Source organism: Trichosurus vulpecula, chromosome 1 (genome assembly GCF_011100635.1).
Source record: "Trichosurus vulpecula isolate mTriVul1 chromosome 1, mTriVul1.pri, whole genome shotgun sequence".
NCBI lineage: Eukaryota > Metazoa > Chordata > Mammalia > Diprotodontia > Phalangeridae > Trichosurus > Trichosurus vulpecula.
The window spans coordinates 398,473,698-398,500,628 of record NC_050573.1 but is presented as its reverse complement, the minus strand read 5'-3'; the positions used below and the strand labels follow the sequence as shown (position 1 = coordinate 398,500,628).

Here is a 26,931-nt window from a genome sequence, read left to right as displayed (position 1 = left end):
TTGGGGGGGGGCGGGAATTGGATTTGGATTCTCTGGTGGTCCATTCTTGTCCTTAAGATTGTCCTTAAGCGATTGATCAGACACAGCCTTAATACAATTTGGTCCAAATGAGAAAAATCCATACTGTCTCCTAGAAGCCCTTTAATTTGTTAACTAGATTCGGGTCTGCTTTTCTGTCATCCCAGTTTTAACTATGTTACTTAGCTGGAAACCACCTCTAGCTTTAAAAGATACCTTATATATAAATAGATAAATATAAAAATAAAAGATACCTTAAGAGGCAAATATTGGACTAGGTATAACATCAGAGACATGTCTGACCACCCCCAGGGAGTGGGTTGGGGGATGGGAGGGGTAGTATAGTGGAAAAAGCAATGGCTTTGGACTCAAGAAGACCTGGGATCACATTTCTTTCCTTTTTTTTTTCTTTGCAGTTAGGAAGGCAGGGTAATTGGGGTTAAATGATTTGCCCAAGGTCACACAGCTAGTAAGTGTGTCAAGTGTCTGAGGCTGAATTTAAACTCAGGTCCTCCTGATTCCAGGGCCAGTGCTCTACTCACTGTGCCACCTAGCTGCCTCTTTGGATCACATTTCAACTCTGTTATTTACTATGTGCTTGGCTTTGGGAAAGTTACTTTTATTCTCTGAGCCTTAGGTCAGATTTCTCTCCTATAAAAGCTGAGAATTTGAATGAGTGATTTCTAAGGTTCCTTTCAGCTCTAGATCCTATGATAAGGTACTCCTTGGAATTGACTGGGGAGACCTTTGACCCAAGAACCTTAACTTTTCACTAAACCTTTATTAAGCAGGCTAGTATAGCTGAATTGTAGAGTACATGGTTGTGCTTGTCCTTTGTTCTTGAAGAGGACTATGACATCATGGAAATGATGACATGACTTGCAGTTGACTGATTTGAGTGAGGGAGGACTGAGAGTACATGGAAAGGAGTGTGGTGGAGAAAGACTGGAAAGTCTTTGGTAAGCTGACCCCAATCTATCCTTTTCATGCATCACACCCCTCCATGCACAGTGCAATCTGGCCACATTAGTCTTCTTACTGTTCTCCATACAAGGCACTCTGTCTCCATGTCTTTGCATTGACTCTCCCCCAGACCGAGAATATATCTTCTTCTCTCCTCCCCATCTTTGCATCTCTAATTTCCTTTAGGTCTCAGCCCAAGCAACATCTTCTGTAAGAAGTCTTTCCTCATCCCTCCAGCAGCTAATGCTTTCCTTCCCAAATCTCTGTCTATCTAGACACATGTATATGTATGTATACATACGCACATACACATATATGCATGAGTATGTCTCTTCATGAACATATACATATACATAGATTTGTATGTATACATATAACACGTATGAAATATATGTAAAAGTGCCATATATACATATTTATTTCCTATACCTACAAACATATGCTTCCCTAACTGATCTGTCAGGTTCTTGAAGATAGAGACTACTTTGTATCCTAACCACCAAGCACAATGATTGGCCCATACTATACAGACTATATAGACTATACAGACTATATAGATTCGTTGATTAATTGGTTGATTGATGGCCTTTGAGGGTTCTTTAGGCTGTAAATGCATTCACAGATGATTCTGTGACCATCCTGAACATCCACAAAGATGAGCCCGTCCATCATAGATGGAGTTGCCTCAGTACTTCAAGGATCCAGGATTTCAGTGCTGTGGGTAATTTCTCCATAGATGCATACTACTATCTTGTCGTTGTTCAGTCATTTCAGTTGTGTCCCACTCTTCATGATCCCATTTGGGGTTTTCTGGGCAAAGATACTGGAACAGTTTGCCATTTCTTTCTCCAGCCCATTTTACAGATGAGGAAACTGAGGCAAATAGGGTTAAATGACTTGCCCAGGGTCATACAACTAGTAAGTGTCTGAGGCTGGATTCAAACTTAGAAAGATGTGTCTTTCTGACTTGAGGCCCCACAGTCTATCCACTGCCTCACCTGGTTGCCCTAAAGACTATACCCTGCCCTGCCCTTTAGCCCACAATCTCCATGTGTTTTTATAGCCAAGACATTCTTCACCCTTTGGCCTACCTAGTGATGATTCTCTCAGAACTTACCTAAATGGATCCTTGAATTACAGACACTGGGCCCATATTCTAAGCTTCTCCAGCTTGGTAGACCCTGCCAGAACTTGAGCTCTGCTGCCAAAGAGTATCCTGAGTCACTTCCACATAATAAAGCATCCAGGTAGTACTTTGGTGGATGCACAGATGAACAACCTAAAAAAATTAAACAGTCATTAGACTCTAAACTATTATTATGTCCTGGCCTTGAATTCATATAACTTCTAATTTATTTTAAAAACAAAAAAAGAAAAATGGATTAGAAATCATGTTTCATTGGCTTTAGATCTGGAAGAGACCTTAGAGGTAAATCCAACCCCTGAATTTTAAAGATAAAGAAACAGACCCAGAAAGAATTGACTTGCCTGAGGTAACACAGCTAGGAAATAATAGAACTTCAATTCCAAATTAGATCATCTGACCTTCAAATCCAGTCATGTCTAAAACAGTACCGTGCCTCTCCAGAGCATCCTGTTTGAAATTAGACACACACACACACACACACACACACACTATATGTAGATAGATAGATATCTGGTATGCATAACTCATCGTTGCTTTGATTTTCACTAATTCATCAAGAAAGCATCAATTTAAAAAGTCAGACATTGGAGTAAATGTGACTTCTTAGTGCTTCTTTTAAAATTAAATTCTTACTCTAGCATTTCTAAATGCTTTCCAGGTTACAGTGATAACATCCCTGACACAAATGTTCCCAAGTACACACATCTCTGTACTTTTTAAAAACGTGAAAATTTTGAATTATTCACAATCCCATTCTGAATAGGTAATTCTATTACTTGTAGTATTGTCCTTTGAATCCTGATTGACATTCGTAACACAATATGAGTACTGTTGGTGCCATGAGTTATTTTTCTAATGTCAGCAGGGATTTGTACTCATTAATCCTTGTCCTTTTGCTTTGTGGTTAATTTATAAGCTATCTGGCAAGAGTTAGGGAGGGATTCAGTCTGTAACTGTTGAATAGAATGAAATTATTTGGCCATCACTGCCTGTTGGAAGGGGCAGCTAGGTGGTGCAGTGGATAGAGCACCAGTTCTGGAGTCTGGAAGTCTCATCTCCCTGAATTCAAATCTGTTCTTCGACACTTACTTGCTCTATAACCCTTAGCAAGTCACTAACCCTGCTTGCCTCAGTTTCCTTCAGTATTTTTTTCAGTATTTTTTCCATATTTTTTGAGTCTCCTTACCAAGTCATTGACTTGTTTTTCATGGTTTTCTCACACCATTCTCATTTCTCTTCCCAATTTTTCCTCTACTTCTCTAACTTGCTTTTCCAAATCCTTTTTGAGCTCTTCCATGGCCTGAGACCAGTTCATGTTTTTCTTGGAGGCTTTTGATGTAGGCTCTTTGACTTTGTTGACTTCTTCTTGCTATATGTTTTGGTCTTCTTTGTCACCAAAGAAAGATTCCAAAGTCTGAGACCGAATTTTAGTCCATTTTTGCTGCCTGGCCATGTTCCCAGCCAACTTACTTGACCCTTGAGTTTTTCAGTGGGGTATGACTGCTTGTAGAGTAAAGAGTACTTTGTTCCAAGCTTGAGGGGATGTGCTGTTGTTTTCATAGCTATTTCTATACAGCCAGCTCTGTCACACCAGCACTCCTCTTTCCCCAAGAACCCTCAACCCAGACCTGACTCAGATCTTAAGCAGGCTCTGCACTCCTGCTCTGATCTGCCACTTAATTCTTCCCACCAGGTGGGCCTGGGGTCAGAAGCAACTGCAGTTATAGTTCTGTAGCTATACCACCTCCGCTGTCCCTGGAGTGGTGGCCGAACCTCGAACTCCTTTCACTCTTTCCCCTGCAACTTTTCCCACTAACCTTCTCTGTTGTCTTTGGTGTTTGTGGGTTGAGAAGTCTGGTAACTGCCACAGCTCACTGATTCAGGGCGCTAGGGCCTGTTCCACGTGTCTCCTGGTCTGGTTGGTCTGTGCTGCCCATGCTGGGCTCTGCTCCCCTCCACTCCCAGCTCCATGCTTGATAGACTTCACTCAGTGACCATCCAGGCTGTCCTGAGCTGGAGCCCTGCTTCCCTCTGCTATTTCGTGGGTTCTATAGTTCTAGAATTTGTTCAGAGCCATTTTTATAGGTTTTTGGAGGGACTTAGCGGGGAGCTCATGCAAGTCCCTGCTTTCCAGCTGCCATCTTGGCTCTGCCCCCCTTGCCTCAGTGTCCTAATCCATTTAACGAGCTGGAGAAGGAAATGGCAAATCAGTTTGGTATCTTTGCTAAGAAAATCCCAAATTCGGTCATGAAGAATTTGACCAAACAATGACTGTTGGCAAGTTCTTCTCTCTATCTTAACTAATGCTATTCACATTTCCATTTAAACCCGTGTCTTCATTGTTGCCTCTGTGACCTTGCTGTCCTTAGTACCTTGCTGTATTCAATTAAGCTAACTAACTGAGGGAAGTTTGACTGAAGAATTAATATTCCCTATACCCCAGGGGAATAATAAAGATGAATGATTTCATCTATTTGCCTTCCTGAGTACTGTCTGAGCTGATAAAAGATTTATGTTCATTTGTAATGTTTGAGCAAGGGTTATGCTCTGGATATGTTTCTGGAGGGTCAAAGCCAATTCATTAAGTTGGCCTTTAGAGTCTATCCTCTACTGCCTTTTCCTTTTTTATACTTTTCTAACTCTTCATCCAGAATTGAAGCTCTGAGCTACCCAGACATTCCATCTTGAGGATTTCCCAGTAACTGAATAACCTCCACAGCTCACATCTCTCACCTAGAATCTCCTCTCTGGGAGTATCAGAATCTGGATCATTTTAACTTCCCTTCAAGGGGCTACAATTCTACTCTGGAAAGTATTAGATTAACAATACATATTTAAACAGAACGTATTTATCCAGCAAAGTAATGGCTGGAGAAGGGACTAGTTTTCCAATTCCTGTAGCAAGAAAACCATTATTTAACTCACTTCCAGATGAGGGCCACTTCTTATGACACATCCCCCAGAATGGTCCCCACAAAAGACTTATAACACTGAAAGGGAAAGGTAGGCTGAGCGTACTGCAGGAGCTGGCCCACTGCAGGCACAAGGTCTTGGTCTCCTCTTTGTCCTTCATTCTCCTTTTCCCCCTCCCCATGGGGGTAGAGAAGGTTGTGTGACTTCCATTAGACTTCATGATAGTTGCTTCACCACATAGCCCTTAGTGAAGCTCTGGGCATGACGTCAACTTCATTGCTCTTGTAGCAATGGGACTTTTCACCCAGCAGCCATTGCCTCTGCTTCCATCTTCCAGAAGCTTTTGTGTCTTTTTCATTCTCTGTCCAGCAATCTGGGCTGTCCTTCAGAAGGCTTTGCTTCTCTCCTTTGTATCTATTCCTTGTCGTGTGGCATTATGGGAGTGTAAATTCCTTTCACACAAGCACATGTACCTTCCTGCCTTCTTCCTCTGAACCTTCTTTTTTTTTGTTTTTGTTTTTGTTTTTTGTTTTTTGTGTTTTGTTTTTTGTTTTTTTTTTCCTCTGAACCTTATAATTGGAGGTGAGGGAGAGAAAATGAGGAATGGCTCAAGAAGCTGACTTTTAATCCTACTCGTTTCACACACACACACACACACACACACACACACACACACACACACACACACACAAAGTTTGTAATTTAAATTGCAATGTTGTCAGCATGATTTTATCATAGCTGGTAACTGAGATGGCTCAGGAGACTCTGAAATGCAGATTTCCAGCAGGGAGTAAACATACACATACTTGGCTAAAATCATGTCTACCATACAATCACAGTTAGAGAAGTCCAGGCATCACAAGTTGGGGTGGGGAGAGAGATGCACAGAGAAAGAGTCAGAGAGAAAGGGAGGAAGAGAGATAGAGATACACAAAGAAACAGACAGAGAAAGGGAGACTCACACACAGAAACACAGAGAGACACACAAAGAGATATATAGAGAGATACACAAAGAAGCACAGAGAGGGACAAAGACAGAGAGAAAGAGAAACAGAGAAAAGAGAGACAGAGATACATGGAATAGAAATACACACCCAGAGACATATGCAGAGAGACATAGAGAGACAGAAGGACAGATAGAGAGATGGGCACGCAGAGAGAGACAGAGATCACAGGCAGGCAGGCAGAGACAGAGATCACAGGCAGGTATCCAGTGAGAGAGTTACTTCATGGTACTACTAGAAATGTATTCTTAGCTGCCATTCCCTACCACGGTTCCATATCTCATCACACTGAATGGAAGTCTTCCAGCTCTTATTTTCTAGCGTCATATACACTTCTGATGCTGGCTATCTGACCTGTAGGCTTTCTTAGGTTGGTAACAAATGCAATTCTGTGTTAATCATAGCTTTTTCTAAGTATCCATGGCTTTCTTTATTTCTTGACTATTGCCTGCATTCCTGAGGCCAGGTCACTTCCCTGTTATCAATTCAATAAACATTTATTAAGTGCCTATTATATGCAAAGTAATGTGGTAGGTGTTGAATACAGAGAGATTAAAAAACCTTAAGGAATTTATGATCTGATATCTGCATCCTGGTATTGGTTCTTCCATAAACCCACTTTGTGACCTTTGCCAAGTCATTTAACCTCTTGGCCTCAGTTTTCCAGTGTTTAAAATGAATAGATTGGAAGAGATAAACTCTGAGGTCCATTCTAATTCTAACATACTATATATTCATATTTTTGGATCCAAGTGTTTAAAATGTAGTAAAATCTTTAACTAAGAAATAAATAAGAATTTTTTAAAAGAGCCTTAGACCTGAGGTCTAGAGATAGGCTGCTTAGACCAGACTAGAAATGTAAGTGAAAAGGAGACTCTATCAAAGCCTTAGGTATCTTAGCCTTTAATCTTTCATAGTCATTTGAATAATTTTTTATGCTTTGCGGGTGCTTTCATTTTACAATCGACTTCTGTTTCAAGTCTTTGCAGAGAGTATTAATTTTTACTTTCCCTGCTCTGTGGCAGCTCTAAGAGGATGTGGGTAGAGAAGAAACAAAAAGAAAAAAGAAAAAAAAAAGACTTCCCAGTCTTACTTCTTTTATGAGTGACCCAGGGCATGATTCTTAATCTCTTCAAGCCTTTATTCTTTTCTCACTCAAATGACGACAATGCTCCTATCATAGGACTTTGGAGCTGGATGGCAACTCAGAGATCATCCGGTCTATTGTTCTTCATTTTATAAATTGGAAAACTGAGGCCAGAGAGACTTGCCTAAAGTCACACAGTAAGTTTGTAACCGAACAAGGACTAGCATCCAGATGTTGCATTGCAAACTTGTTTTTCGTGTCGATATTCTCAGCACCTAGTGTAATAACCTTGTATGTTGGGGACTAGTCCTTTGATTTCACTGGTATAAGGAACTCGGGGTTACAGATCTCCCTTCACCAATGTAGATGGGTGACTGCTTTGTAATTTAGAGTCTTAGAGAGTTGCTGGCCTGTACTGAAAAGTTAACTGACTTCCCCCAGGTCATGTAGCAAGTATGTGTCAGAAACAGGTCTTGGAAACAGGTCTTCCTTCCTGATAGAGGCAGCCCTCTGTCCATTATGCCACATCGCCTTCTTGCAAACTTGAGATGGAGGAGGCAGTTACTGTTTTTATTGTCTAGTGGTCACCTAGATAGTTAGTAGGAAAGCAAGTACTTGAACTCTAATCCTCTGATTCCTGGTCTAGTGTTCTTTCTTCTATAACACCTTACTTTTCATGTTCCCAGGGCCATCATGAGCATTAAAACTTGGTTCTTTTTTTTTTTTTTGCGAAGTGTTTCACATGAACAATAATGAGCAATTTCAGCTCTTGATGAAATGTGTGGCTCCAATGCAAAATAAAAGCTTCTATCAATCCTGTTGATTAGAAGGGAACCAAGCCACAGGCAGCCACATACCAACATACTACCCTGGAACCAGGCCTACTTGGGACAAGGAAACATAGTCTTCTCTAAATCCTAAACTAAAGCAATAAGGAAAGGAAGGCTTATTTTACCTTCTTCTCGTCTTCTTTCTCTTTCTCTTCCTCCTCTTCCTCCTCCTCCTCCTCCTCTTCTTCTTCCTCCTCCTCTTCTTCTCTTCCTCCTTCCTCCTCCTCCTCCTCCTGCTCCTCCTTCACATTCAGGTATCATTTATTTTGTCCTTTAAAGGTACAGCATAGGAGTATTTGAATTTTACAAAACATCAAGTATAAATAACCTGAAACTGTAACAATACACAAAATTCTTCTGATGCTGACATACCAGGGAGTACAAGCTGAAAAATTAAGCAAATTAATATTGTTTCACAGTAATATACATAGCGCCGGTCAATATTTTAAAACAAGTTTCAACACATAGCACTTGAAGCATCTTTGAGTCCATCTCAGTTTAGCTAAAGATGTGAAAAACAATTAAATGTGAGCTAAAATATTTTCCTAGGCAAAAAGTCTCATTTACCTTCAAAAAGCATAATATATGATGTAAGATAATAAAAACCCAAAAGTTCAAGGCCTCCTACTCAATTAAGAATAGCAACATTTATGCAAATACTCAAATTAGAAAAATGACTTTGGGGGGGTGTGGGGTTGTGGGGGTGGGGAGCCAGGACCAATCAGGAGAATACATGCAATATATTCCTTCTCACTATTTATTGCATTAGGCGGATGAGTCCCTATTACATCCAATTCAAGCATTTTTAAACATGTGCTGTGTGTCTAAGACACTTTGCCCAGAGTTCGAAGACAAAAGTACAGTCCTGACCCTCAAGTAAAACCGCCAGTTTACTGCTGGGGGTAAACAACAGGTACACATATAAGTAAATAGAAATGCATATAAAGTAATTTTGATGTGGGCAGTGAGAACACTAATAATTAAAGGGAAAAGGAAGCGCCTCATATAGGAAATTGCTCTTGAGCTGAGACAGAGAGAGGAAGAGAGAGATAGAGAGAGAGACAGAGAAAGACAGACAGACAGAGAGAGAGAGAGAGAGAGAGAGAGAGAGAGAGAGAGATCATCCTCAGAATGGGATGGAATGTCATATACTGGGGAAAAGCAGGTAGAGCAATTAAGCTAGAATATAGAGTGCTTGATGGGGGAGCAGTGTGTAATAAGCCTAGAAATATAGATTGAAGCCAGATTATAAAACTCTTTAAATGTCAAGCAGAGGAGTTTGCAATTTAACCAGCAAGACAGAACCACTCAGAGCCTCTTGAGCAAGGAAGTGACTTGTTCACACCCATTGCTTTAGGAATATAAATTTAACAGCTTGTATAGAGATGGATTGTAAGGCAGAGATCAGAAGAACCTTTCAGGCATATATTATCCTGGACAAACATACACCATTTAATGTGTATCTGTTTGCTTTGTATTATGTGGGTTTGACTTTATTGTATAAATTCTTGCCAGACAGCTAGAGCTGATTGCATTGTGGTTGAGATTAAATGAAGAAACTTTCTTATCTTTTAAGGTAAATGGCAAGCTGGAAAGCTTGGGGGGTAGCCTGAGTTTGCTCTTCTTCAATGGAGAATGGGTATCTTCTTAAGGAAGCAGGAAGCATCCTCCTTTGCTTCCATTTTGTTTTTGCTGTGGACGTAGGGTTGTTAGATATATTATATAACAATAGCATCTACCTCACAGGATAGTTATGAGGATCAAATGAGGTTACAGCTGGAAAGGGTTTTGAGAACATTAAAGCATTATGTAAATGCCAGTGATTATTAGTATTTGACTCTGATGTTTCTCTATAACACAGTGAAAGTAGCATGGTAATTTGTCTAACATTTCCTCCACTCCATTTTTTGGGGGGAGACAGAAAGAAAGTAGTCTATGCCAGGTGTTGAGTTGGATTGGGAGGTGGAGAAGGGATGTTTTTCTGTTTTTCTGGAGTACCATCACAGGAAACTTTAAACCTATTCACTGATTCCAGAGAATTAGAGATTATAATTTCGAAATTCCAATTTAAGGTTAAATTTTGAAGAAAGAGGGCACTTCTTTATTGTTCAATAGCCCCGGATGACTTCAAAGCATAATCTTTGCATCATGCTATAAAACTCAGAGCTCATGCTTTCAATGCCATTTCCACAGCAAGCCAGTGCGTAAGGGCTTAAAATATTATTTCTGGAATCTTCACATCCAGAGCTGGTCTCATCTCACCCAATCTCTTATCTTTTCCCTCTGGAATACAAATCATGAACATTCTAAACTAAAGGACTTGGAGTATGAACTTGGAGGGACTAGAAGGATCATTGAATCCAACCCTAACACTTTACAGACATGGAAGGTGAAAAGAAGAGGTTGTAATTTGTTCAAGATCATGCAGCTTCTTAGTGGTGGAGCCTGGACTATGGTATGGCTCAGGTCTCCCAATTTCCACTCCAGTACTCTTTCTGCTCTTGCTGAGTGAACAAAAGCTACTTTATTATCACAGATTTGGGGCTGGATTACACTATGAACTTGGTATAGGTAGACAGTTCCTTACATTCAGGAAACATTTATTCAGTGCCTGCTACATGCGAAGTACTGGGAATGCAAAGACAAAAAGGGAACAATTTCTGCCTTCAAAGAGCTTACATTCTATCATGGACACATAACTATGTGCAAAATATATACCAAATAAATGCATATAGAAAAACCCCAGTTCCTTCCAATTTAGAAAATTGATAATACTACTTAGAGTTCTTTTGAGCCTGGTTCTGATTGCCAGTCACAATTTTCCTCACAGGACATTTAGATGGATGGAGTGTGTCATGGCGGTCACAAAACTTGGCTCCCAGAGAAGGGGGAACTGGACTGCTCATCTGCTTTTATCCATGGATAGAGTTTCTCAATTCTACAGCTGATGTTCTTTGCATACTTAGGCTGATATCACAGCTGACTCTATTAACCATAAAGGGACTGTGGAAGTTGGCAGCAGAAATAAAGACTGTTCACCTGCAGAGAGAGGAAAAGGAAAAGCTGATAACTGCTGGGGTGCGGCCAGGACAACAGCCATCCTCTAGGAAAAGCTGTATTTTGTTTGAGGATTAAATAGGAGTACAGAGAAAAGGCTTCAATGAACCTGAGCCTGTAACCTGCAACCCCTAGAAATGCCATGGCTGCCACAAAGAGGTTAGATGAGCAAATTAGGGCTTGGAAAGGTTAAGTATAACCTCTTATGTATCAATGGGACTACAAATTCTTACAGTATGTACCTTGAAGGATCAGTAATGAGGAATAAATTAGTTAATAAGCAAATTAAAGTAATTGGTTAATTAATAAATCAAAATAGTTAAATACTTAATAACTATAAAATTATATGGCTATAAGGTACTATTGTTTTCAATTGCAAGTAATAGTGCAATCTAGTGGATCGAATTAGTCTGACACTCAGGAAGCCTAAATTCTGCTTTTGGCACTATCAGTGACCTACTTCAACCTCTACATTCAAACATGGCTATCATCATATACCTCCATACCATGGAAGAAGGTTGTGGGATTCATGACTTTATAAATATAAATGTGCTTTGGGTTCAGCTATTTAAAGTGAAACATTCCTTTTCTACTAGGAAGGGTCCTTAAAAACAATGAATTAATATTTTGTTGATTTAAAAAACTGAGTGGAAAATTGTCAAGTTTTTAGTTGAGCATTTATACCACAAAATTAGCAAATAAATCAGCTATAAATTGGGGCTTGACTTATTGTTTTATTGATTTTTTTTAGTCTTAAGAAAGTGAAGAAAATGTTAATAACACAGATTAAACTTAAAAGTATGTCCCATATACATTTTTCCCCAGAGAGCCAGTTGTTAAACCAGTACACTCCTGCCTGTAATCCACCACCTTTCTGCCAACAGGAGACTGGAGCACTCAAGGAATGAGCTTTGAGCACTGTGGCACTTGATCAGTTATTTAGGCTACAATGGATGGTCTTGCCTTCTAGTTGTTTTGTGCTTGTAGCTTTTGACTTTACTAGAAAGAATGTTGACTCCTTGAAGATCAAGGAATCGAGAGAGAGAGAGAGAGAGAGAGAGAGAGAGAGAGAGAGAGAGAGAGAGAGAGAAAGATGGATAAGTAGGTATTTTTATTTATTACACACATTTATTATATACTTAATATGTGTCAGGTTCTGTACTAAGTGCTGGGCATATCATTATAAACAAATAATACAGTCTCTGCACTTAGGGAGCTTAAATTCTAATGGAGGGAAGACAACACAGAAGAAGGTGCTAGAAATGAATGGGGGGAGGTTACCCATAAGAGGGAATGGTGAAGAGTCAGGGGTGTAGTACAAGTTTCCAGTGAGGTGGAGATAGTTAAAGAATAGGGGCTATAGTGAAAAGACTGCTTTCTTTCAGCATATTTACAGGGCATATATTTGGTCCTCAATAAATATTTGTTGGATTGAATTTAATGCTAAGCAGTAGATATATTCACTAAAATCAAAACTTGAATAGATCTTACAGGTTTTCTTATCACAGAATCCTAGGCTGGGAATGAACATGAGAATTCATCTGGTCATCTCCCACATTTTGCAGACTAGGAAATGAAGGCTCAGGGATGGGCAGTGATTTGCCCAAGGTCACAAAGCTACTTAATGAGAGAATTATAACTAGAACCCAAGATTTGGGGCTCCCCACCACAGTTCTTTATATGTACAAACCACTGCTATTACTCTCAGTGAAGGTTTAATGTAATGGAAGGATGAGTAAGACATAATGAAAAGTGAATACAGTTGTATTATTAGTATCATCATGATATTTCTTCTTTTTCTTCCCCAGGTTTTGGAGGTGCTCTCGGTTACCTTTTGGGTGCTATAGACTGGGCACATTTGGAACTGGCAAAATTGCTGGGCACAGAGTTTCAGGTCATGTTCTTCTTTTCGGCTCTGGTGTTTACCACCTGTCTCATCATACACTTATGCAGCATCCCTGAAGCACCTATCTGTGATAACCAAGACGACAGCATGACACAGCACAACTCAAAGGGCCCTCTGCTGATGAATGGAGGTTATGCCTATGGTTCTCTAGAGAGAATCAAAAATGCTTCTATGAAAACAGAGCAGACTGAACTAGCCACAGCAAAACTGGGAGAAGCCAAGGACAATAATGAAGAGCGGGTGAGGATGGATGTCCTATTGTTTGTTTTAAACTGCTGTTGCTTTTCTCTGGCCTTTCTACTTTTCTCTCTAAATGTAAAAAGTCACATGGGAACCTGCAACTTCTTGTTTTTTGGCATGAAATTGATCAGCTGCAATCCTAGTCCTTTCCTGGATGCTAGATTAAAAATTCCCCAAGTGAAAGTAATTTCTCAACTGTAGTTTTTTCCTTTGGACATCATATTTCTTTCTTGCTCTAACAATATCATATAAAGCTCTGGTTTGGAAGTAACAGGGAAGGTGATAATAGCTTTGAATGGCCAGATTAGGGAGAAGGCTGCATGGTTTAGAAGAGAGGGGAAAAGAGGACAAGGCTTTATTAAGTGCCTGTCTTATCTGATTCTTACAACAATCCTGGGAGGTAGGTGCTATCATTATGTTCTTTTTATAGTTGAAGAAACTGAGGCAGAGATTATATGACTTGCCCAGGATCACACAGCTAGTAATTGTTTGAGACTGGCTTTGAACTCACTGATTTATGACTCCAGGTCCAGTGTTTTGTCCTAAGGGTCTATAAGTAAATACAAGACAGTTTGAAGAGGGAACAAATCCTAACAACTAGGGATCGAGAAACGTTTTAATGGAAGAGACAGAAACTGAGTTATAGCTTGAAGAGAACTAAGGAACTATTTTTTGTTCAAACCCTTGTCATCTTTTGCTTGGATTATTGCAATGACCTTCTAATGGAGCTCTAAGAACACTTTATGGTGTATAGAGTCATGGTTCCCAAATCTTAAGTCACAGGTGTGGTGATAACACTCCCTGCTCAAGAGATGTCAGTGGCTGTCTGACACGTCTAGGATAAAATACAAACTCCTCTGGCAGTTCCAATTCAGCTTTAGACACTTACTAGCTGTGTGACCCTGGGCAAGTCACTTAACTGTTTCTTTATCTGCAAAATGGGGATTATAATAGCAACTACTCCTGGGATTGTTGTGAGGAAAAAACAAGATAATACTTTTAAGATGCGTTACCCTCCACAATCTGGTTGTAGTCTTTCTTTCTCAGCTGATTAACAAAGTCCCAACATCCAGCTCTTAACTACAGCCGCCCAGAGTCTTCACATCAGCACTCCACCAAGAGTGAGAGCCCCTGCAAATAGCTCTGTTCTAGCTTTTTATACCCTCTTTAGTTGTCATCACACGTCATCAAGCGTTAAACCTTGGCAACTATGCATTGAGATTTGAATCAGACAAGGTCTGCCTGTTGATTTTTGTAATTTGTTTGCATTTGCTCTGAAGTTCAGAGTGCTGGCTTTTCGCCCTGAACTCAGTGAATGATATTTGTATGCTGGATTGAAATAAGATTGTTAACCCCTTAATGCATTATGGAGCCACCTAGGTGAGTATGCTGAGACAACCCCTTTATTCCTAGAGGATTCTCTGACTGCATTAGCTTTGATATATTGTCTCATATTGGGATGGAAGGTTGTTAACCAGTAATGCCATCCTCCCACCTCCCCCCGCCCCCAGCACACAGATCTTTTTTGGATACTAGAGAAGTTGTTTTTTTCAAACCTAAATGTAAAACCTGATGCATATGTAGCATAGTAGACAGAGCACTAAACTTGAAACCAAGAAGAACTGAGTTCAAATCCTACCTTAGATATGTATAAGCTCCGTGATCCTGGGCAAGTCAATTAACTTCTCTCAGCCTCAATTTCCTCATCTGTAAAATGGTGATAAGAAGACCTACCTCATAAAGTTATGAGGATCAAATGGGAAAACATTCTTTTCAACCCTTAAAGTGTTCCTAAAATGCTATTCTTCTTATTTATTCCCATTGAATTTCATCTTGATCATTTGAGTCTAATGTTCTAGCCTTTCAGAATCATTTCGAATCTTTTTTCTGTCACCTTCGTGTTAACTTTTGCTCTCCACTTTGCATCATCTACAAATCTGATAAACACATCATCCATGCCTTTATCCAGATTAATGCTAAAAATGTTAAACAGTGTAGACTCAGACTTGGATTCCTGGGGCTCTCCTTCCAACTGACATAGAACCCTAAATGGCCACTCCTTGTGTCCAGTCATTTATTTAAATCTCCATTTGCCTAATTCCATCCAGTGGTACCATTGTCTAGAACACATTTCCCCATCTTTTCCACAAAACTAAAAAGAAAAAAAACCTTACCAAGTACTTTGATAACATCCAGGTGAACCATATATACTTCATCTCCAAATTTAGTAACCTGTAAAAAAAAAAGTAATTGCCCCCAAGGGCAGCTAACATAGTGGATAGTGTGCCAGGTCTGAAGTCAGGACTCATCTTCCTGAGTTCAAATCCAGCCCCAGACACTTACTAGCTGTGTGACCCTGGGCAAGTCACTTAGCTCTGTTTGCCTCAGTTTCCTCATCTGTAAAATGAGCTGGAGAGGGAAATGGCAAACCACTCTAATATCTTTGCCAAGAAAACCACAAATGGGATCACACGGAGTCAGACAGAACTGAAATAACTAAACAACAACAAAAACAATTCTGTCCTATTGGGGAAGTTGAGGCTGGTAGATCACTTGAACTTGAGGTCTGAGTTGGAATAGGACTATAGATGATCAATCAGGTGTTCACGCCAAGCCTGGCACTAATATGGTTACCCCTCCCACACCTCCACCCCAGTATGGGGTATTTTGGGGAAGCCATACTACCTAAGGAGAGCAAGCTGGATGAGATCGGAAACAGAACAGGTCAAAGCTTCCATGCCAGTCATCGGTAAGAATGGGCCCATGAGTGGCTGCGCACTTCCAGCCTAGGCTGGATAGGAAGACCCATCCTCATTGTTTCTTCTAACCTGGAGTGTGGAGAGGCATTTCCTGAGCTCCTTCACCTCCTCTTCTGTAAGGAAGACCAGCCTTCCTTTTGCACATAGAGATCACTTAGTACCTTGGGTGTGGCAGAAATAAAAACATTGCCCCATCGATACAGATTCCTACAGATTTCCCCTTGTTCTTTATACTTTCTAGAAATGGTATCATTCATCGTTGTTCTTAACCAGCAGAAATGGCTGAACGATAGCAGTAACGATGCTGTATCAGTGTAACTTAATTCATTCAAAACCACACAAATCAACAGGAGACCTTAATCAAGTGCACACCATGTACACACACACACTCACTCACACTCACATCAGCTCAGATGGAGTGGGATGCCTTTGTAAATTTAAATTTAAAAGAGCAGGACATCACACCTTTGGCCACATACCATAAGCACTGGCTTCCAGAGTAAAACTCCTGAGAAAGTTGAATCATTGCCATCTGGGAGCCATGGGCCCAGGAGCAATTATTTTTTAAAGCAGTTATTTTTTTCATAATGAGAATGTCTGTGTCATTTGAAAATCACAAGCCCTTGCTTTAGAGTGGGGTCTTGAATTTTTTGAAGGTTCTTGCTGGATGCCTTTAAACCTCATCTCCAATCCTAAATGCCCTTACCCAGCTTTGCCATTTTAGCAGGAGTGTGTGTATGTGTGTATGTGTGTGTGTGTGTTTGTGTGTGCATGTGCATGTGTGTTTGTGCATGCTGCATTCCCTTTTGTTCCTGATTACCCTGGGCCTGTTCATATAGCAGCCATTGTAACCTTCATCAGACAGTGATTAGTAGTCTTTGTGAGACTTCAAAATGTGTTGAGAACCATGGTAAAACCTCTCGTGGCTTTATCAAGGAAATTAGGGAATTAGTGAGAAAAGGGCAATTTCATTTTCATTTTCATTTTTAAAACCCAAAAAGGAGCTGAGAATTTTCATGCCTGACTCAGTGAAATAACAAGACTAATTCGAAAGCTCATGGAGGTTTAAGAACAAAAGCAGAAATAGGTTTGGGAGAGAGCAAGGGGGTGAGTGTGCTGAACATTGTGCCTGAGGCAGAGGTTTAAATTAATGAGTGAAGAGGAAGAGAACACCTGTTGTCCAGTTTTAATCTTTAATATGTGCATTAATTGAGAAAAGGAGCTGGTTTTCCCTCATTTCATCTGCTTAATTCTTATGCATCTTCTAAAGCTCAGCTCAGTTATCACCTCCTTAACAAGCCTTCCTTTAGTAATGAATTTCTCCCTTAGACCTCAGATAGCACTTTACACTGCACCTCTTGAATGTACTTAATCGTGTGACATTTTCCATTATATCGCCTATGTATGTATCATCTCACCCTAATGCACTGTTAATCCCATGAGGGCAGGAAGTATCTTATCCAAATCTTGTATCTCCCCTTAGGGTCTACTAGCATTGTGGTCTGTTCCAAGTAAGCTTAGGATACAAGCTGGATGAAGGAGTGCATAGATAGAGAAGGATTAGTTGGGAGCCCAGGGCCCAGGCTGTTCTTCCTCCATCTGAGAACCTCTTTGAAATTCAGCTTTCTCTTTTATAAAAGGAACCAAAATAATTTCTGAGTTTCCAGCTCTAGCATTTTATAATTGATTGTTATCTCCTCTATCTTCCCTTCTCCATCTCATCTGAACAGTGATTTATCTTGGGTCTTATAAATACAAATGTGTTAACTTGTGGGACATCTTGATAGTCTCCGGGAAGATAATTATAACCTTTCATTAACATACTGCCTAGGGACCTTACTTTGAATGGCAAAGAGCTGGGAGGAAGGACCTGGCAGAGCAGGGTACAATCTGGTTCTTAGAGTAAAGAAATTAAAGAATTATAACCATGCCTATGGATGTACTTGTGGGTGACTAGTTATGTGAATATGGATGCTAATGACAATTTCTGAGAATTAGTTCACTCATCTATAAATAGAGATTACAGTAATGTACTACTAATAGGATCAAGGGAGATAATACGTGCAAAATGTTTTATAAACTTTAAAGACTGATATATAAATATTACTTATTGATATCATCAGGCACCTAGGTAGTGCAGTGGATATAGTGCTGGGCCTGAAGTCAGGGAGACTCATCTTCCTGAGTTCTAATCCAGTCCCAGACAACTTACTGGCTGTGTGACTCTGGGCAAGTCACTTAACCCTGTTTGCCTCAGTTCCTTGTCTGTAAAATGAGCTAGAGAAGGAAATGGCATCACTCCAGTATCGTTGCCAAGAAAATTGAAAATGGGGTCACAAAGAGTGGGACATGACTGAAAAGGACTGGACAACAAATTGACATCATCATTATCATCATCATCATCTTCAGTAAGGCTTGTAAAGAGTCGGTGTGACATGCTGACTAGACACATTGACAGTCGACAGAGGAATGTACTTATGAACAACCTTCATTGTGAAAGGAGTTTACATACTGCTCAGCCATTCATGGCATCTTCTAAAAATTATATATTTATTGGGACACTAAAAACTTTACCAAAAATGCAGAAAGTCAGAAATATTAAACACATCCTATTGTCCTGATCACAGGACAACAAAAATATGTTCAATGACAGGCCTTTGAAGAAAGAGTTATAAATTCATTGGAGACTAAATAACTTAATCCCAAAGAATAAAAAGAGCAAATAATAAAAATTTCTATTAGAGAAAATGACAACAATGAGACAATATACCCAAGCTTATGGGATTCAGCTAAAGCAGTCCTTATGGGAAAGTTTTTATATCTAAAATGTTTTCATTAACAAAAGAGAGAAAGAACAAATCAATAAATTGGGCATGTGACTAAGAAAACTAGCCAAATCATGTGTTTCCCCAGCAGTGGCAATGATACAAATGATTGTGCTTACAGGATCCTGTCACAAATGGGCGCTATAAAGCCACTTTTGTACTCATTATATATTCATAATAACAATAGATGACATTTTACAGGGCTTTAAGGTTTGCAAAGTGCTTTTCATACATTATCTCATTTGAGCCTTAACTCTGTAGGGTAGGCACCACCAACTTGATTATACCCATTTCGAAGATTAGTTACTAATTAATTTATGAAATTATGAAATGGGGCAGGTACGCCTGTTTCTCTGGATACTCACCAGGAAAGACTATGATGGCAGAGGGGAACTGAGGCTACGATCATATTTTAATAAGGCAAAAAGGGTGTAGGAGGGAACAGGCATGGAGAGCACAAAGACAAGCTGAGAAAAGGGAGGGGAATGGTGTGGTGATGGAAGGGAACAGGTGGACAGGATGGAAGGTGGACAGGAAAGGGAAGGAGGAAGAGAATGGGAAGTGGATGAGTCAATTACATAATGATGCACTGGAGTTTGCAGCACTGGAGCAGCATAGACCCTTAGTAGATGGAAGAGCACTCAGAGGGCAACAGTTGAGGGCTCATTTTTATAGATATTTTTGGGGGGTGAGACACTAATGCTTATCTGTGCCACCTTGGAGCTTCATTAACACATTCAAATCATCTCCTACTTGTTAATTAGATTTTAAAGTTGACATATCATGTCATCTCAGAGTTATTAGCACCATATGATGTTCTGCTGGTCTTACTGAAGATGTCTGGAACTCATCTGAAATTTTCCTATCATGGGATCAGAAGATCTGATAAAAAAGCCTAGATGGTTTTCCCTGATTCAGCACATATTACCAGATTGTGATTTTTGGTTAATATATCATATAATTTGTAAATCATGCTCCCTTGGTCTTTGGGATGGTCTGTAAGTGACTTACAGATTCCTCTTTGCAATCCTACTTCCTACTGTTACCCCTTCTATACTGGCTACTAATAAACCTATTTATTATACTAACTAGAAGCAGGGTAGGGTGGTCTAGAGAAAGACACAATTTTAACACAAGAGGATGAGGAAATTAAGGTACGAATAGGTTCAGAGACTGATCAGTGGTCATATCACTATTAAAAGTCAGAGGTGGGATTTCAACCTAGGTCTCACTTGAGTTCAGTGCTTTACCCACTATCCCACCTTGTCTCTTATATACTTGTGTGTGGGAAGGGGCCTTAATCATCTTGTGTAAAGCCTCATTTAGCTCTAGTCTCTGGGACCTAGGGAGGTTTGAGGTTTTTTTTAGCCCCTCCCCTTCCATTTTACAGATAAGCAAACTAAGGCCCAAAGAATTAAGTGACTTGTCCAGAGTCACACAGCTAGTGTCTTAGGCAGGGTTTAGACCCAGGTCTTCCTGACTCCAAACCTAGTATAATATATCCACTGTGCCATGTATCTCTCTAGGGAAGTTTCATAGACATAATGAGTTAATTAGATGACCAATATCCAGGGAAAGTGCCTCTCATCATAGTTAGCACCGTCTCTTCTAGTATACACCATTCAGGCTCCCAGTACCTAGGAATTCCAAAGCATAGTGTAGCACAGTGGAATGAGTTCTCAGTTTGAATTCACATGACTTGGTTTGACTACTGGCACTACCACTGACTCTCTATGTGATCTTGCATCTCAGTTTTCTCCCTTGTAGAATGAGGGAATTGGTCTAGGTAATCCCTAAGGACCCTTTCAGCTCAAAATTGATGACCCTATGATCCTATGAAGGCCATACCATTGGTTTATGTTTTCTCCTAGACTCAGAGCAAGATGACCATGAAGTCTCTGCTGAAGGCTATTCTGAGCATGCCTCCTCACTACCGCTATCTCTGTGTCAGTCACCTGATTGGATGGACAGCTTTCCTTTCCAACATGCTCTTCTTCACTGATTTCATGGGACAGGTAACAATGACATTCACTCACACAGACCAATCAGTTGGCAAGCAATTGCTGAATTCTTACAATGCAATATTTTTATTGAGAATATAAAACAAGAATAAAGCATAATTCCTACCCTCCAGGAATCTTCTGAGGAAACCACTTCAAACAACTGAGGAACAATACTCAACACTATTGTAAATAATCCAACTGAGGAACAAATATTAAATCCAGTTTAAGGTTAGGTGTAAAGTTCAAATAAACCTAATTGCATCAAGGAATGATCTTGAATTAATGAAAGAATGAATGAATGAAAAAGCATGTGTTGTGCTCGCAGTGTTCCACACACTGTGTGAAGTGCTGGATACAGAAATACAAGCTAGTCAGGCAGTTCCTGCCCTCAAGGAACTTAAATTCTAATAAGGGAAAGACAACACGTATTGGTGACCCAGGAAGAGTATTTTGAATGGGAATGTCATAAAGATGGTGTTTTGACTCATAGGGCAATTGATTTACACATCTTCTAGGTGTCGTAGTATTTGTTCAACTATTGTCTCAGAACTAAAGTTAGAAAATTAGGGGGAAGGCAGGAGAGAAGGGTAGTAGATAGAGTAAAGGAACATGGCAGGTCAAGAATATCTGAGAAGTGGCCAAAGTATCTTTATGCAATTTATCACATTCTACATGCTCAATGTGCCTGAGCCCTCTATGTGTGATGTTAACCCTACCACCTTGTTTTTCCAAATTAGTTTCAGCTGTGGACAGCTCCCAGCCTCTTCCAGGTTTTCCTACATGCAAAGCAGCTGAATCTGAAGGATGATAATCATCATTTCTCTCCACAAGGTCTTTCTTACGCTTTGTGGAGAAGCGAGAAGGGAAAACCCCTCACCAGCTCCATGGTATAAACATGGTGATTAAGCTCCCAGATTTTCTCATCTGGGAAATATCCTTCCTAAATTCATCAAGTACTAGAGACAACCCCAGTGCCTTTGTGAGTCTGAAATTTATTTGATGAATGTGGGTATGCTCACTTATGCCTTTTTAAGAGGACAAATCTTGATTATCATCATTTTCTCATCTTACTCAGTGGTTGGAGCACTGGGTCAGGAGTCAGACCTGAGTTTAAATCTGACCCCAAATGCTTACTAGCAGTGTGACCATGGGCAAATCAATTAACCTCTTTTTGCTTCAATTTCCTCAACTGTAAAATAGAGATAGTAGGAACTATTTCCCAGGGTTATTGAACAGTTCAAATGAGATAATTTTTGTAAAGTGTTTAGCACAGTGTCTGGCATATAATAGGAGATTAATAAATGCTTGTTTCTTTCCTTCCATCTATACTTCTGATTCATTAGAAATTGTAGCCATGATTTGTAACTACAAAATATCACGAGTAAAACTTTATTCATGTTCTTTTAAAAATTATTTATTTAATATTTTTAGTTTTCAGCATTGATTTCCACAAGATTTTGAATTACAAATTTTCTCCCATTTCTACTCTCCCCCCTCACTCCAAGATGGTATATATTCTGATTGCCCCATTCCCCAGTCAGCCCTCCCTTCTGTCACCCCACTCCCTCCACCCCCTTTTCCCTTACTTTCTTGTAGGGAAAGATAGATTTCTATGCCCCATTGCCTATATATCTTATTTCCAGTTGCATGCAAAAACAACTTTTTTTTTGAATATCTGCTTTTAAAACTTTGAGTTCCAAATTCTCTCCTCTCTTCCCTCCCCACCCACCCTCACTAAGAAGGCAAGCAATTCAACATAGGCCACACATGTATCATTATGTAAAACCCTCCCACAATACTCATGTTATGAAAGGCTAACTATATTTTGCTGCCTCCTATCCTGTCTCCCTTTATTCAATTTTCTCCCTTGACCCTGTTCCTTTTCAAAAGTGTTTACTTTTGATTTCCTCCTCCCCCTCTCTGCCCTCCCTTCTATCATCCCCCCTTTTATCCCCTTCCTCTTTCTTTCCTGTGGGGTAAGATACCCAATTGAGTGTGTATGTTATTCCCTCTTCAAGTCAAATCCCCCTCACCTGCACCCTCTTCCCTTACAACAAACTGCTTTTTCTTGCCACTTTTATGTGAGATAATTTACCCTATTCTATCTCTCCCTTTCTCCATCTCTCAATATATTCCTCTCTCATCCCTTAATTTATTTTATTTTTTAGATATCATCACTTCATATTCAACTCACCCTGTGCTATATATACATACACACACACACACACACACACACACACACACACACACATATACTTATATATATGTATATTCCCCTCAGCTACCCTAATACTGAGGTCTCATGAGTTACACATATCATCTTTCCATCAACTTTAGTAAGTCTCTTATGATTTCTATTTCTTGTTTACCTTTTCATGCTTCTCTTGATTCTTATGCTTGAAAGTCAAATTTTCTGTTCAAGCTCTGGTCTTTTCACTGAGAAAGTTTGAAAGTCCTCTATTTTATTGAAAGTCCATATTTTGCCTTGGAGCATGATACTCAGTTTTGCTGGGTAGGTGATTCTTGGTTTTAATCCTATCTCCATTGACCTCCGGAATATCATATTCCAAACCCTTCAATCCCTTAATGTAGAAGCTGCTAGATCTTGGATTATCCTGATTGTGTTTCCACAATACCCAAATTGTTTCTTTCTGGCTGCCTGCAGTATTTTCTCCTTGATCTGGGAGCTCTGGAATTTAGTAACAATATTCCTAGGAGTTTTCTTTTTGGGATCTTTTTTGGGAGGCGATTGGTGGATTCTTTCAATTTCTATTTTACTCTCTGGCTGTTTAGCAACAACAAATGAGACACAAAACAGGGAGACCTATGCTTGCCAAAATGGCTCACATGGTCATGGACGATATCCCGTACACTGTCCAAATGGAAGAGCGATACCATTAAAAATAGTGAGCTTCTCCAGCTGCTCTCATTGGTGGTCAGCATTGTGTTGGTTGTTGCCGCAATCCTGGAACACTGCAGGGTTTTCTAGAAAATCTAGAAAATCAGGGCAGTTCTCCTTGATAATTTCTTGAAAGATGATGTGTAGGCTCTTTTTTTGATCCTGGCTTTCAAGTAGTCCAACAATTTTTAAATTATCTCTCCTGGATCTATTTTCCAGGTCAGCTGTTTTTCCAATGAGATATATCACATTGTCTTCCATTTTTTCATTCCTTTGGTTCTGTTTTATAATATTTTGATTTCTCATAAAGTCACTAGCTTCCACTTGCTCCAATCTAATTTTTAAGGTAGTATTTTCTTCAGTGGTCTTTTGGATCTCCTTTTCCATTTGGTTAATTCTGCCTTTCAAGGCATTCTTCTTGTCATTGGCTTTTTGGAGTTCTTTTGCCATTTGAGTTAGTCTATTTTTAAGGTGTTATTTTCTTCAGTATTTTTTTGGGTCTCCTTTAGCAAGTCATTGACTTGTTTTTCATGGTTTTCTTGCATTACTCTCATTTCCTTTCCCAATTTTTCCTCTACTTCTCTAACTTGCTTTTTCAAATCCTTTTTGAGCTCTTCCATGACCTGAGACCAATTCATATTTTTCTTGGAGGCTTTTGATGTAGGCTCTTTGACTTTGTTGACTTCTTCTGGCTGTATGTTTTGGTCTTCTTTGTCACCAAAAAAGATTCCAAAGTGTGAGTCTGAATCTGAGTCCGTTTTTGCTGCCTGGCCATGTTCCCAGCCAACTATTTGACCCTTGAGTTTTTTGTTGGGGTACTACTGCTTGTAGAGTAGAGAGTACTTTGTCCTAAGATTGAGGGGCTGTGCTGTTATTTTCAGAGCTACTTCTACACAGCAAGCTCTGCCATTCCAGTGCTTCTTCTACCCCAAGAACCACCAACCAGGATTGTGGCCCAGATCCAGGCAGGGCAAAGCAGGCTTTGTACTCCCACTGTAATCCACCAATTAATTCCTCCCACCAGGTGGGCCTGGGGCCTGAGGCAACTGCAGCTGTAGCTCTGGAAGAAGCCTCAGAGTTGTACCACCTCTGCAGCCTCTGGGGCAGTGGCCTATCATGAACTCTTTTCACTCTGTCCCAGCAGCTTTTCCCACTAACCTTCTCTGTTATCTTTGGCATTTGTGAGTTGAGAAGTCTGGTAACTGCCACAGTTCACTGATTCAGGGTGCTATGCCTGTCCTGCCTGGCTCCTGGTCTGGTTGGTCCTGGTGTGGCCCATGCTGGGCTCTGCTCTGCTCCTCTCTCAGCTCAATGCAATAGACCCTTCACAGTGACCACCCAGGCATCCTGGGCTGGAACCCTGCTTCCCTTTGCTCTTTCTTGGGTTCTACAGCTCTAGAATTTGTTCAGAGCCATTTTTATAGGTGTTTGGAGACCTGGGGTGAGGGAGCTTAAGCAAGTCCCTTCTTTCCAGCCACCATCTTCAAAACACTTTTTAAAAAATAAATAAAGATGAACTTTTGTGTCAGGGAGTATCTTGGGCTCACTGAAAATGCTGTTCGGTTTCTTAGATGTAATCTGACTTACTCTTCCTGTCCTGGTCATCTGTGGGCCCACTTTATTATCATTTGTTATGCCTGTCCAAGACACATTATAGTGTAGGAGAGTTCAGATGAAGAGCAATGGCGCTCAGAGGTGGTTTTAACAAACTTTCTTACCACTCACAAGGGTAATGGCTGCTAGCAGGGACAGTCTCAGTGTTAGTGGTCCACGATAGAAGTGAGCAGCACATGATGGGATAGAGGGAATCTGTGCTCCAGTCAAAGGCCTAAAGACCCTCTGGGATCAATCTAGTGAATTAGTTGAGATAAAGAAACAGTATCATACCAATGAGAGACTGCTCTATTATCTACAGGACCATTAAAGAGAGAGTACTTTCTAAATAACCAAAAAATTGGATTGTGAGGTCCTTGAGGGCAGGGACTATCTTTTGCTTCTTTTTGTATCTCCAGTGATTAGCACAATACCTGAGACATAATAGGCACTTAATAAATTCTTATCAACTGAATGTTTAAATTAAGGAGGAAGGAATTCAGAGCAGAGAATTATGAATGAAGAGCCGAAAAGTAGGACACTTAACCCTAACATTACCCTTCTAGCAAAAAGCTAAAATGGGGGTATTAGGGCTGTACCAGTTAAATTAGTTTTCACTGGTTGACACACAACTGGAGGAACTCCGTAGGTTATTTCATATTATAATCTGGGAAATAGAATTTCTTCATCGTTATTTTTTCCCCTAAGTGAACTGCTAGGTCAATCTTTTTTTGAATGGCTATAGATCTTATTATGAAAACCCTGCAGTGTTCCAGGATTGCGGCAACAACCAACACAATGCTGACCACCAATGAGAGCAGCTGGAGAAGCTCACTATTTTTAATGGTATCGCTCTTCCATTTGGACAGTGTACGGGATATCGTCCATGACCATGTGAGCCATTTTGGCAAGCATAGGTCTCCCTGTTTTGTGTCTCATTTGTTGTTGCTAAACAGAGAATCACCAAACCAAGTAATTTCTGCAGCTTCATTTGTCAGAGCATCTTGTATGAGTTCAATATATGCATGAAAGAGAATGGGAGAAACTTCAGTGGAGGAGAGCCTTTAAGTTTATGTTTTATACCACCGAGTTAAATGTTTTTTTGTGAGCAACAAACAAACACAGGGGGATGTTCTGTTCTCTTTACCTCTCAGCCAATTGTCAGATCATGAAGACATGGTCTACTATGGTGAATCATCTATGAAAATAGATCCCTTCCCTTCAGATATTTTCATCAAGGATTCCCTCAATGCTTACATAGATCATTCTCATGAAATTTTCTAAAGATGAGAGTGTAGATAGAGAGAAGAGCTGAAGAGAAATTGAGCATATGGGTTGGTAGTTGTAAATGTTTTCTTAATAGCCTGTTTTGAGAAACAATAGCCTTTAGGATACTTTTAGCATCTCCTCTTTGAGGAATCTTGAAAATCTATCAAAAAAGAAATAAAATATCTCTCTATGTTTAAAAATTTGTGTCACCTACAGTATGAATTTTTTGCATGTGTATTTGGACAGGTCTAGCTACTTTTTCTATTTCATCTTCTCAAGGTGGTATAGGGGATATGGCAATGAATTTGCAGTCAGAAAGACCTGAGTTCAAATCTTGTCTCAAACACTTCCTAGCTCTATGGCCCTGAGCAAGTCACTTCACTGCTTTATGCCTCAGTTTCCCCATCTGTAAAATGCG

At 40.0% G+C, this 26,931-nt stretch overlaps 1 protein-coding gene across 2 annotated transcripts in view; it reads left to right on the top strand.

Moving 5' to 3' along the window:
- The window catches only part of SLC45A2 (solute carrier family 45 member 2), a 66,780-nt gene that overhangs the window by 11,122 nt on the left and 28,727 nt on the right, over window positions 1-26,931 (top strand). For both annotated transcript variants that reach the window (XM_036758068.1, XM_036758076.1), the window contains exons 3-4: window positions 12,828-13,165; window positions 20,621-20,764. In XM_036758068.1, coding sequence (XP_036613963.1) covers window positions 12,828-13,165; window positions 20,621-20,764 — 482 coding nt within the window. The remainder of the gene's footprint in view (window positions 1-12,827; window positions 13,166-20,620; window positions 20,765-26,931) is intronic.